The 13,361-nt window shown below is 42.1% G+C and overlaps 1 protein-coding gene across 4 annotated transcripts in view; it reads left to right on the top strand.

The window, feature by feature from the left end:
* Positions 1–690: 690 nt before the first annotated feature.
* CRYL1 (crystallin lambda 1) overlaps positions 691–13,361 on the top strand; it is a 144,926-nt gene continuing 132,255 nt past the window's right edge. For 2 of the 4 annotated variants that reach the window (XM_045978272.1, XM_045978269.1), the window contains exon 1: positions 1,318–1,465. In XM_045978272.1, the coding sequence (XP_045834228.1) occupies positions 1,425–1,465 (41 nt within the window). In that variant the 5' untranslated portion in view covers positions 1,318–1,424. Of the gene's footprint in view, positions 881–1,317; positions 1,466–1,486; positions 1,545–13,361 lie in introns of those variants that run through there. The other 2 variants (XM_045978273.1, XM_045978271.1) reach the window with 2 other exon arrangements.

The following is a 13,361-nucleotide window of genomic DNA, read 5'->3' as shown; positions in this document are numbered from 1 at the left end:
CTATTTAGCTTCCTGAGTGCATAGCTACAGAAACTGCTAAGCATCAGGAGATGGACTGCAAGCAGTCTTGCAGTCTGCTCTACTCAGCAAGAAAGTGCAGGAATGCTCAGGACTCATGGCTGACTGCTCTTTCAACAGCCCTTTTTCTCCACAAAGGAGAATGTGCCAATATAAGCCTGCCTTCAGTTGTGTATTAAGGGGTTGTATGTCTGAAACATTTCATTCCCAATATGGCTATTTTATCAATCTTTGTAATTTTAGCTATTTTGGTAGGTGAAAGATGAGTTATCTATTTTGTATTACCTTTCATTTATCTTAAGTGAGTCGAGTTCTTTGTTTCAGATTCCATTGAAACTTTGTGAAATTGTTTTTTAAAGTCTACCCCTCCCTCTGACAATCCTCCTTCCATGTTCTGACTGGAAAAAACAAAGGAAGAGCTCCATTTGTCATCTGAGTAGGTTAGTGATACTCATGTTTTCAGCTTGAGCACTCTCTAATCCTCATGAATTGGATGACTGAGGTATTTCCCTTCAGCTTGTGCTGTGTGGACACAAAGTGTCATGAGATGTATGATGCTCTTTCCCCTTGGTCTGTTTATTTGTTCTTGGTATTTCCTTTCTGTCATACATAAACCTACTTGGCCTGGAAGAAGGAAGTACAGCTCAAATAATTCCCATTCCTCACAGTCCCCTTAGCACAGTATAGTGGGATCAAACACGTCTTCCAGTTTCACAGATACATACATTTAGAGCTTTCCTGCTTTCCCAAAGTTCTTGGGTCTCAGTTCTCATCTGTGGAGGATGGCAGCGAGGATCTTTCTAGAAACGAATTATGAGCGTAAACTCAGCAATAACCGCCCTCAATATAAAGACCCGAACTAGTATGTATCGAAGAGGTGCTAATATTTTCAAAGAGGAAGTTCTCCTGCTAGTTTCTTTGGGGTCCTTTAGCGGTCAAGCCTTGTGCCGGCCTGGAGGAGCCCCTCCGATGTACACTGATTTTAGGGTGCACAGCTGGAAACTAAAATATGAAAAAATGAATTGCGGGAGTCTGAAGGGTTGGGTCTTCGCGCTTTCCATCCAGCTTTCCCCCCAGGAGGTCCTCCCCCGGGTCAACTCCGCCTGCTTCCCTTTGCTGCGTGTTTTGTGCCTAGGCGTCCGGGTGGAGGCTCCGCCTGCCACGCACCCAATGGGGACTGAGGCTGCGGGCGGGCCCGCCCCGCCCCGCCCCGCCCCGCCCGGCCCCGGCCTTCCCGGAGCCTATCCGAGCCCTCGCGCCCGCCCCGGCTCGGGTGTCAAGCCAATAGGCACGGGTCACGCCCCGCCCGGCGCGGGGTTCTGGCGCGGCGTGCGGCGCCCGAGAGCCCTGTAGCCCACAGCTCTTCGCACTTGCGGTGCGGTCCCGGGCCAGTTTGGCGTCGGGCCATGGCGTCCCCAGCGGCCGGCGAGGTGGCGATCATTGGCAGGTAAACGGCCCCGACCCACCGACCCGCCGCGCTCTTGCCACGGCGCTGGAGGAGACCCGGGCCCATGGTGCGCCAGAACGTGGGGCCCGTGCGTCGCCGCCTCGGCTGGAGCGCCCAGGTCGCTGTCAGTTTTCAGAGGTGGAAACGGCATGGTGGAACGCCAGCCTTCAACCCTCGAGGGTTCCGTGTGCCCTTGCAGCCCTCTGTGAAAGTGTCCAGGCCTGTAGGAGCGCCCGGTGGCGGCGTGGCTTTGCAGGTGGAAGCACGCTGTAGAGTGCGGTTTTGTTTCACTTCGTGCTGTCTTACCAGAAAGGTTCAGAAAGCCGACTGCGGGCTGCGGTGGACATGCGGTTTGTGCAATTAGTTGAGTGATGCCAGGCCTACCAGCAAATACAAAAGACGTGCTAGGCGTTGGGTGAAAGGAAGTCTGGCAAAGATTCTGCAGAACCGTATTCTTAACTATTCCCACTTTATGGGTGAGAAAACAGATTAAGCAGTTTGCCCCTGGTCACAGTAAGTGGCTGCGATGGGGCTAAGCCAGTAATGAGGGTCTGTTGGCAATCCATGGACAGGGCTGCCTGCAGGGCGTGAGGATGTGTATGTTCTGTCCCCAGGGGTGTCTCTGGGTGGCAACAGGTGCTTGGAAAACACACGGGGGCAATCCTAATTCATTCCTGATTCGTGGAGAAGGTGCCGCTTCCGGAGGGGAACGCTGGAGCTCAGCATTTGCTAGGGTGTGTCGGTTTAGTAGACTAAATTCTGTCCAAATTTTTCTGGTTTGTTCCCCCACCTGGTCTTTTATAACTTCTGCTGTTTTCATTAAAGTAAAAAAAAAAAAAAAGGTATTTATGTGTACCTTTGCATTGATAGGCTAGCATAGCAATCTACAAACATAATTCTTGCTATTTTAGTTAGAAGCACCTTTTGGGGGGTGGCTTTGTGTCTCTTTATGCCACTGAGGCGTTGGCCTGCCTGACCTGCCCACCAGCGACAATTCCAGTGTCAGGATTTTCCCTTTAGAACCTATTGAAGAAAGGAATCAGGGTGCTTTTGTCAGCTTCCTTTTGGTCACAGAACAGTGCAATTAACGGAGCCTTTAACCTTTACAGGCACATGGATGTGTGTGGCTGCCTGGTGAAGGAATATAAAAGTATATTTTAAAAGCGTACTTTGTATTGGGCACAGTGACTATGCTTGACTTGCATTTCAGTTGTCCGGGGTCGAGGGTTGGAGTTTTGCATATCTCACACCATGTATTGGAGTGTTATTCTGCTTTCACCTAATAACTGTTAGGTGGAGTTTGGAATTGACTGTGCCTGTCTGGCTCTGGTTCTTTCAGGAGGAGTACAGTGTTTCAAGAGGGTACTGGGATTAGTGAGTCAGTTTATTTCTGATTCCCTTGAGGGAGGTTGATAAGGAATTAGATGAGGGCTTGCAAACTTTAATGACGGCAGGAACTGACACAGGGTAGAAAGCCCTTCCTCTCTATGCCATACCCTCAGCACCTTAGAAAACACCTGTCTCTGCTTCTGGAGTAGTGCTGCTCTCCTTCCCTTCATTCCTCTCCCTTTCCTCTCTGTTCTTCCTCCTCCACTCTCCCCTTACTCACTTTTCCTCTGTCTTCTGGCTCTTCACACCACCCTTTCTCTCTCTCTCTCTCTCTTCTGGCCTCATGGGTAATTGCAAGGAACATCGGTTTACAAAATGGGACTGCGGAGTGTAAATTAATTCCCTAAAACCTGGTTGAGTTTCATTTTTGGATTTCAACAGACCAAACATACGTATTCAATTTCAGGGACATATTGGACCATTGATTTTCCATCTTTTCCTAGTAATTACCAGATTCCCTCATAAAAGTACTTGCTAGAAATACAGTCTCTATTTAATTCTTTTCCATTGACTTTTTTCATAAAGAACACTCTTTTTTTTTTTAAAGTTATTATTATTTACATATTTGAGAGAGGGAGAAAACAAGAGCAGGGTAAGTGGAGGGCTCCCTGCACAGCAAGGAACCCTGCTTGGGGCTCAATTCCAGGACCCCGAGATCACGACTGAGACACCCAGGTACCCCCATAAAGGACACCCTTCATCATGGGCACTTAGCTTTCCTGTGAGCATCCAAGGCAAGTCCCTTCAGACTGGTGGGCTTGATAGAATAGGAGTGTTTGAAGAATTAAGAAAGAAGAGAAAAGCCTCTTGGCTGTGGAAACATGAAGAAAGGGGAAATATGGTAATGGCAACTTTAAAAAATGGGAGTAAAAGTGGGTTTCCTGAAGGCATTTGAGTGGTGCTGTATTTGAGTGGTGTTCTCAAGCTTTCATATCTCTTAGCCCTGGAAGTCTGCAGGGGAAATTACCTTCACATAATACTATATTTCTGAATAACTGAAGTATGAATTTTATATTCACATACGTACTGCATTGTGTTTACCCAAATTTTAGGCCTTGACCTAAAATAGGAACCAATCTGGGGGAGAAGACCAACATTGTCATGTTCCTGGGCCTCAAGTGTGCTTTTTCTCCCGTGCCTTTCTCTCTTTTCACTGAGCACACTTATTTAGGACTGAGCGCAGCGACCCATCTCCTTCTGGAAAAGTTCTGATTCCAGGGCCTTCCCCTTAGGATACAAACTATCATTACCAGCTGTGTATCCATCATGCCTAGTCCTATTAGACTGATGTTTGAGCTTTTATAACAGAGATTGCTTTTTTTTTTTTCTTTTCTGATATACAGTGTGAAGGGCTTGTTAGGATACTGGGCTTTTTCCCTGTTTTTTTTTTTTTTTTTTTTTTAATTGAGGTAAAATTGGTATATAACATTATATGTTTCAGGTATACAACATTATAATTTGGTATTTGTATACACTGCAAAGTGATCACCACAAATCTAGTGGTCATCATACAGCTGACCCCCTTTCCCAATTTTGCTCACCTGAATCCCCGGTTCTCTAAGAGTTCAGATTAGTTTAGTTTGTTTTGTTTTTTAGATTCCATGTATAAGTGAAATCATATAGTATTTATCTTTGTCCAGCTTGTTTCACTCAATATAATACCTTCAAGTTCTGTCCATGTTGTCACAGATGGCAAAATCTTCCTTTTTTATGGCTGAATAGTATACACGTGTGTGTGTGTGTGTGTGTGTGTGTGTGTGTGTGTGTACCATGTCTTCTTTATCGATTAATTCATAGGTAGACAGGTTTTTTTCAAATCTTGGCTATTGCAAGTAATGCGTCAGTGAACATAGGGGTGTATATATCTCTTCAAATTAGTGTTTTTGGTATTCTTTGGGTAAATAACCAAACCTTGAAATAGTTGGATTGTATGATATTTCTATTTTTAACTTTTTTTTTTTTAAGATTTTATTTATTTATTTGACAGAGAGAGAGATCACAAGTAGGCAGAGAGGCAGGCAGAGAGAGAGGAGGAAGCAGGCTCCCTGCGGAGCAGAGAGCCCCATGTGGGGCTCGATCCCAGGACCCTGAGATCATGACCTGAGCTGAAGGCAGAGGCTTAATCCACTGAGCCACCCAGGCGCACCTCTATTTTTAACTTTTTGAGTAATCTCCATACAGTTGTCTGGAGAGGCTGCACTAATTTATATTCCCACCAAAAGTGCAACATAAGTTCCCTTTTCTCCACATCCTTGCCAACACTTGATGTTTCTTGAGTTTTTGATTTTAGCCATTCTGACAGGTTTGAGGTGATATCTCATTGTGGGTTTAATTTGCATTTCCCTAGTAGTGATATTGAACATCTTCTCATGTGTCTGTTTTCTTTGGAAAATGTCTATTTAGATCCTCTGCCCATTTTTAATTGAGTTGTTTTTTGTTATTGAGTTGTAGATTTTTATATATTTTGGATATTCACCCCTTATTGGATATATCATTTGCAAGTGTCTTCTGACATTTGGTAGGTGTCTTGTCATTTTCTTGATGGTTTCCTTTGCTGTGCAGAATCTTTTTTAGTTTGATGTAGTCCCACTTGTTTCTTTTTGCTTTTGTTTCCCTTGCCTTTGGCTTCAGCTCCAAAAAAAGACATTGCTAAGACTATGTCAGGGAGCTTACCACCTAGGTTTTCTTCTAGGAATTTTATAGTTTCAGGTCTTAAATGCAAGTCTTTAATTCATTTTGAGATAATTTTTGTGTATGAGATAGTGGCCCATTTTCATTCTTTTGCATGTGGCTATCCATTTTCCCCAATGCTATTGAAGACACTGTCCTTTCCCAATTGTACATTCTTGACTCTGTTGTCATAAATTAATTGATCAGATATGTATGGGTTTATTTCTGGACTCTATTCTATTCTATTGACCTGCACGTCTTTTTTTTTTTTTTTTTTTTTTTTTTTTGCCAATACTGTAGTGTTTTGGTTACTGTAGCTTTGTACTATAGGATGAAACCAGGGAGCATGATATCTCTGGCTTTCTTCTTCTTTCTCAAGATCCCTTTAGCTTTTTTAGAATTATTGTTGTAGTTCTATGAAAAACCGCATTGGGATTTTGATAAGATTGCCTGGATTCATAGTTTGTTTTGGGTAGTGGGGACATTTTAACAAAGTTAATTCTTTCAATCCATGAGCGTGGAATATCTTTCCATTCATTTGTGTATTCTTTAATTTCTTTCATCACTGTCTTAAAGTTCTATTAAAGTGTATTGAAGTACACAGGTTTTTTACCACCTTGGTTAAATTTATTCCTAGGTATTTTATTCTTTTTTGTTGCGATTGTAAATGAGATTAAGAAAATAACTTCTCACAGCATCCAACCACCCTCTCTCTCCCTCCCTCCCCCCCCCCCCACTGGCAACCCTCAGTTTGTTTTGTGAGATTAAGAGTTTCTTATGGTTTGTCTTCCTCCCGATCCCATCTTGTTTTCATTTTTTTCCCTCCTCTACCTCCCAAACTCCCCACTTTGCCTCTCAACTACCTCATATCAGGGAGATCATATGACAATTGTCTTTCTCCAATTGACTTGTTTCATTCAGCATAATACCCTCTAGTTCCATCCACATCATCTCAAATGGCAAGATTTCATTTCTTTGGATGGCTGCATAGTATTCCATTGTGTATATATACCACATCTTCTTTATCCATTCGTCTGTTGATGGACATCTAGGTTCTTTCCAGAGTTTGGCTATCGTGGATATTGCTGCTGTAAACATTTGGATACACATGCCATTTTGGATCACTACATTTGTATCTTTAGGGTAAATACCCAGTAGTGTGATTGCTGGGTTGTAGGGTAGCTCTATTTTCAACTTTTTTTTTAAGATTTTTTTTTTGGACAGAGATCACAAATAGTCAGAGAGGCAGTCAGAGAGAGAAAGGGGGAAGCAGACTCCCTGCTGAGTAGAGAGCCCGATGCAGGGCTTGATCCCAGGATCCTTGGATCATGACCTGAGGCAAAGGCAGAGGCTTTAACCCACTGAACCACATAGGCGCCCCTATTTTCAACTTTTTTTAAAAATTTTATTTTTTTATAAACATATAATGTATTTTTATCTTCAGGGGTACAGGTATGTGAATCGCCAGGTTTACACACTCACAGTACTCATCATAGCACATACCCTCCCCAATGTCCATAACCCCACCCCCCTCTCCCGACCCCCCTCCCCCCAGCAACCCTCTGTTTTGTGAGATTAAGAGTCACTTATGGTTTGTCTCCCTCCCGATCCCATCTTGTTTCATTTATTCTTTTCCTACCCCCCCAAACCCCCCATGTTGCATCTCCACGTCCTCATATCAGGGAGCTCATATGATAGTTGTCTGTCTCCGATTGACTTATTTCACTAAGCATGATACTCTCTAGTTCCATCCACAAATGTTGCAATGGCAAGATTTCATTTCTTTTGATGGCTGCATAGTATTCCATTGTGTATATATACCATATCTTCTTTATCCATTCATCTGTTGATGGACATCTAGGTTCTTTCCATAGTTTGGCTATCATAGACATTGCTGCTATAAACATTTGGATGCACGTGTCCCTTTGAATCACTACATTTGTATCTTTAGGGTAAATACCCAGTAGTGTGATTGCTGGGCCATAGGGTAGCTCTATTTTCAACTTTTTGAGGAACCTCCATACTGTTTTCCAGAGTGGCTGCACCAACTTGCATTCCCACCAACAGTGTAGGAGGGTTCCCCTTTCTCCACATCCTTGCCAGCATCTGTCGTTTCCTGACTTGTTAATTTTAGCCATTCTGACTGGCATGAGTTGGTATCTCATTGTGGCTTTGATTTGTATTTCCCTGATACTGAGTGATGTGGAGCACTTTTTCATGTGTGTGTTGGCCATCTGGATGTCTTCTTTGCAGAAATGTCTGTTCATTTCTTCTTCCCGTTTCTTGATTGGATTATTTGTTCTTTGGGTGTTGAGTCTGATAAGTTCTTTATAGATTTTGGATACTAGCCCTTTATCTGCTGTGAAGTGTGTAAACCTGGCGACTCACAGACCTGTACGACTGGGGGTAATAATACATTTTATGTTAGTAAAAAATAAAAAATTTTAAAAAATGATCGATATTTCTGAGAAAAAAAAACCCTTCTCTTCTGATAGTTATTAGTGTGTAGGTGCAACAGATATGTGTATATAGATTTTGTATCCTGCAATTTTACTGACTTCATTTATTCTAACACTTTTTTGATGGACTCTTTAGGGTTTCTTTTTTTTTTTTTTTTTTTTAAGATTTTATTTATTTGACAGAGAGAGATCACAAGTAGGCAGAGAGGCAGGCAGAGAGAGAGGAGGAAGCAGGCTCCCTGTGGAGCAGAGAGCCCGATGCGGGGCTTGATCCCAGGACCCTGAGATCATGACCCGAGCCGAAGGCAGCGGCTTAATCCACTGAGCCACCCAGGCGCCCCTCTTTAGGGTTTCTTAAGTATGGTATCCTGTCATCTGCAAATAATGAGTTTTACTTCTTCCTTTCCAGTTTGGAGGTCTTTTAATTCTTTTTCTTGCCTAATTGCTCTGGCTAGGACTTCCAATACTATGCTGAATAAAGGTAGTGAGAGGGAACAAGGATCTTGATCTTATTCAAGATATTGTTCAATTATCTTGCCTATTCTGATCTTAGAGGAAAGTTTTCAGCTTTTCATAGGTGAGTATGATGTTAGTTGTGCATTTGTCGTAATTGGTCTTTACTATATTGAGGTATGTTTCCTCTATACTTTGTTGAGAGTTTTCATCATAAATGAATGTTGCGTTTTGTCAAATGCCTTTTCTGCATCTATTGAGATGATCATATGATTTTTGTCCTTTATTTTGTTAATATGGTGTTAACACACTGATTGGTTTGTGAGTATTGAACCATTCTCGCATCCCTGGAATAATCCCACTTGATCATGATGTATGATCCTTTTAATGTTTTGTTTAATTCAGTTTGCTAATATTTTATTGAGGATTTTTGCATCTATGTTTTGTCAGGGATATTGGCCTATAATTTTCTTTCTTTCTCTCTATCTCCCCCTTATCTTCTTCTTTTTTTTTGTAGTGTCCTTGTCTGGTTTTGGTATCAAGGTAATGCTGGCCTTGTAAAATGAGTTTGGAAGCATTTCCTTCTCTACAATTTTTTGGAAGAGCTTGAGAAGGATAGGTATTAAGCCTTGTTTGAATATTTGATAGAATTCACCAGTTAACTGTTTGGGCCTAGACTTTGGTTGGTCAGGAGGTTTTTTTAAAATTTAAATTAAAAAAATTTAATTAATTAATTATTAACATATACTATATTATTTGCCCCAGGGGTACAGGTTTGTGAATCATCAGGCTTACACATTTCACAGCACTCACCATAGCACATACCCTCCCCAATGTCCATAACCCAGCCACCCTACCCCTACCCCCCAACTCCCAGCAACCCTCAGTTTGTTTCGAGAGATTAAGAGTCTCTTTGTCTCCCTCCTGATCCCATCTTGTTTCATTTTTTTCCCTCTCTAGCCCCCACGCACCCCCACCCCCGGCTCTCAAATTCCTCATATCAGAGAGATCATATGATAATTGTCTTTCTCTGATTTATTTCACTCAGTATAGTACCCTCTAGTTCCATCCACGTTGTTGCAAATGGCAAGATTTCATTTCTTTTGATGGCTGCATAGTATTCCATTGTATATATATATACCACACCTTCATTATCCATTCATCTGTTGGTGGACATCTAGTTTGGCTATTGTGGACATTGCTGCTATAAACATTGGGGTGCACGTGCCCCTTTGGATCACTACATTTGTATCCTTAGCATAAATACCCAGCAGTGCAGTTGCTGGGTTGTAGGGTAGCTCTATTTTCAACTTTTTGAGGAATGTCCGTACTGTTTTCCAGGGTGGCTGCACCAGCTTGCATTGTTGGAAAGTTTTTAATGGCTTGATTGAATCTCCTTACTAGTAATCAGTCTATTCAGATGTTCTTAGAGGATTGTTTATAGGAATTTATCCATCTCTTCTAGGTTGTCCCATTTGTTGGCATATAATTGTTTTAGTAGTCCCTTATAATCCTTCATATTTCTGTGGTATTAGTTGTAACTATTCCTTTTTCATTTCTGAATGAAATGAAATGCGTGGAGGGCACGCATTGCATGGAGCACTGGGTGTGCTCCATGTGCTCCATTGTGCATAAACAATGAATGCTGGAACACTGAAAAGAAATTTAAAAAAAAATGGTGCTGGCCAGAGTTGACACCAACAAGGCAGAAGGAGAACACACTGGAAGAGGTTATGCTGAGTGAAATAAGTCAAGCGGAGAGAGTCAATTATCATATCATTTCACTTACTTGTGGAGCATAAGGAATAACACGGAGGACATTGGGAAATGGAGAGGAGAAGTGAATTGGGGGAAATTGGAGGGGGAGACAAACCACGAGAGACTGGACTCTGAGAAACAAACTGAGGGTTTTGGGGGTGGTGGTTGGGTGAGCCTGGTGGTGGGTATTATGGAGGGCACGCATTGCATGGAGCACTGGGTGTGCTCCATGTGCTCCATTGTGCATAAACAATGAATGCTGGAACACTGAAAAGAAATTAAAAAAAAAAAAAAAAGGACACAAAAATGGCACCCATTGATGCTTCTGTCTTCAGAGAGAGTCTCAACAAGTTCCTGCCTTTTCTCAGATGCTTTAAAACTAATAGGTGAGTCTCCTTTGCATATGCTAGGTGCCTTTATAACTGTTGCTTTTTTGCTGGGTCCCAGGGTCTGTGGGTCTGTGCACGAGCCCTTTAAGAGTGGATTTTTCATTCCATATAACCCTATGGTTCTCCTGGAAGTAAGCTCATTGGTGTTTGAGGCCCAGTACTCGGGGTGGGAGGGGAGCTTGTCTCTCTAGTATAGTTCTGTAGGATTCGGTTGCCTGATGTGCGAGCATAAATCCTTTGGTCCTTGGGAACAAGATTTGTATTATGATGAGGCTTGGGTGGGGTTTCTTATGAGACTATGTCTCTCCTATTCCACTCAATGTGGCCCTTCTATTTTTTATTGTGGAGGGGCTATTCAGCTGGCTTTTGGGTCCTTTTCAGAGGAAATTGTTCAATGTGTAGCTATAGATTTGTTGTGTTCCTGGGAAGAGGCGAGTTCAGGACCTTACAAGTTGCCATCTTGAACCTTGTCTAGTAGAATGTTATTTTATTTCAGGTAATGCATCCCTTATGCTAGTCTTAACTTTTTAATTCCAAAATTTTACTTTGGGGTGACTTATGTACATTTTTTATAAGAGACTTTCTGAGGTATGAATTTTTTTCGGAGTGCTACCCTAGGTATTATCCTGCTAATTTTTGCATTAAAACACGTAGGCATATGGCTATATACACAGACACACAGAGAGCAAAACCTACTGTGCTATGGTTGCTTCAGCTCAAACACTAAATGTGCCGTTCCTAGGAAATATTTAATAGCTCTTACTGACAAATATTTCATAGCCAACTTAGAATAACAGTGTAGAAACAGTTTTATTTCATCTTTTGCTCAGTAAATAAGTAACCATAGAATGGAAAGACACTTTAAAAAGTATCTAGTGTGGATTTTTTCAAAGCTAAATGCCATTAATAATAAAATTAGAATTGACGGGCATCTGGGTGGCTCAGTGGGTTCAAGCCTCTGCCTTCAGCTCAGGTCATGATCCCAGGGTCCTGGGATCGAGCCCCACATTGGGCTCTCTGCTTAGCAGGGTGCCTGCTTCTCTTCCTCTCTCTGCCTGCCTCTCTGCCTACTTGTGATCTCTGTCTGTCAAATAAATAAATAGTCTTTTTAAAAAATTAGAATTGAAACAATTTTTTAAAAAGATTTTATTCATTTGAGAGAGAGACAGAGTATGAGCTGGGGGAGGGACAGCTGTGGGGCTGGATCCCAGGACCCTGAGATCATGACCTGAGCAGAAGCCAGATGCTGAACTGACTGAGCCACTCAGGCGCCCCAGAATTGAATCAATTTTATTACTTAACTTTTTTCCCTGCTGCTTTGCTGCTATGTAACAGAATAATGTTCACCTGCAGTAGTTTAAAAAAATTTTTTTTATTTATTTGAGAGAGAGGGGGAGAGAGAGAAAGAGCACGAGAGAGAACACCAGAAGGGGGAGGGGGACAGTTGAGGGAGAGGGACAAGCAGACTCCCTGCTAAGCAGGGAGCCCAGCACTGACTCAACACGGGGTTCAACATGGGGCTCAATGGGGGCTCGATCCCATGACCCTGGCATCATGACCTGAGCTGAAGCCAGATGCTTAACGAACTAAGCCACCCAGGTGCCCCTTCACCTGCAGTAGTTTTTTGTAGTAGTAATTCAGATTTATGAATTTAGAAGCTTTAAAACATATGAGAATAGTTAGAATAGTAGGGACCCATTATATGGTCCCCAGGTATCTAGCGGTTCAGAAAAAGTTAATAAGATGTCACTGGCTCTGAGGGCAGGAAGCTAATTGTATTTGGGCCCAAGGTAAAGTAGTACTGGGAACAAGAAAGCTGACAGAACATTTACTCTGGGTTGTGCTGTCTGATCTTTGTACCTGGTTATATTAGTCTGTGCTATAGATTCCCCCTGCTTGTACTTGCTCATTTTTCCTCTCTCCTTTGCGTCTTTTTCTTGCACATTGCTGCCAACCCCAGCATTATAATCTTTCACTCCAGTGCCTATTACTGACTTAGAGTTTCCACATTTTAGGTCCAATCTACAGGAGAGGAAATCTGATTGGCTTGGCCCCTCTGTGCAAGCCAGGCTACAGGTCTAACAGGGTACTGGTAAGACAGTTGGCGAGTGCTTTGGGTCAGATGTCCATGTCATATTCATTCATCAGTGGCTGAGCATGTGTGAGGGAAAAGGGATGCCAGCGGCTTCCCAGCAGTTGGCTTTTTGCTCTTGGTTCCTCCTCTAGAGGATTATGGGCAATACAGGCTTTGAAAGTATTAAGAGAAGAAGAAATCAGCTTTGTCATTAATGCCTGTTATATGGAACATAACTAATTTCTCCCCAAATTTTTATAACAATTCTCAAATACACAGAAAAGTAGAAATTATGGAAAAAAAAAGAATACCCACATACCACTTTGCTAGTAACTAATTGTTAAAAATGTGCTCTATTTGCTTTATCTGTATATAATTTATTTAATTAATGCTTTATGTTATAGGATTAGTTTTTACTTTTTTGCTAATACAAATTCTACTGTGAATGATTGTCTGTGTGTTGCCCAGGTTAACCTAACCTAAGATCAGTTCTAGAAGTAAAGTTCCCAGGTCAAATATTAGAAATACTTAATTTTGATACAAGCTATGGGACTTCCTCCAGCTACTTTGCACGTCTTTTATTCTCCACAATGGCTTGTAAGTGCCCGTTTGCCCATAACTTCACCAACACTGAACATTGTCAGTTTTTTAAAATCTCTGCCTTTTGGATATATATTTTATATGCTATTATTAGACTAAAGCAG

Source organism: Meles meles, chromosome 14 (genome assembly GCF_922984935.1).
Source record: "Meles meles chromosome 14, mMelMel3.1 paternal haplotype, whole genome shotgun sequence".
Classification (NCBI taxonomy): Eukaryota; Metazoa; Chordata; class Mammalia; order Carnivora; family Mustelidae; genus Meles; species Meles meles.
Note: the sequence above shows the minus strand (reverse complement) of the source record. Positions and strands in the feature narration are given on the sequence as shown.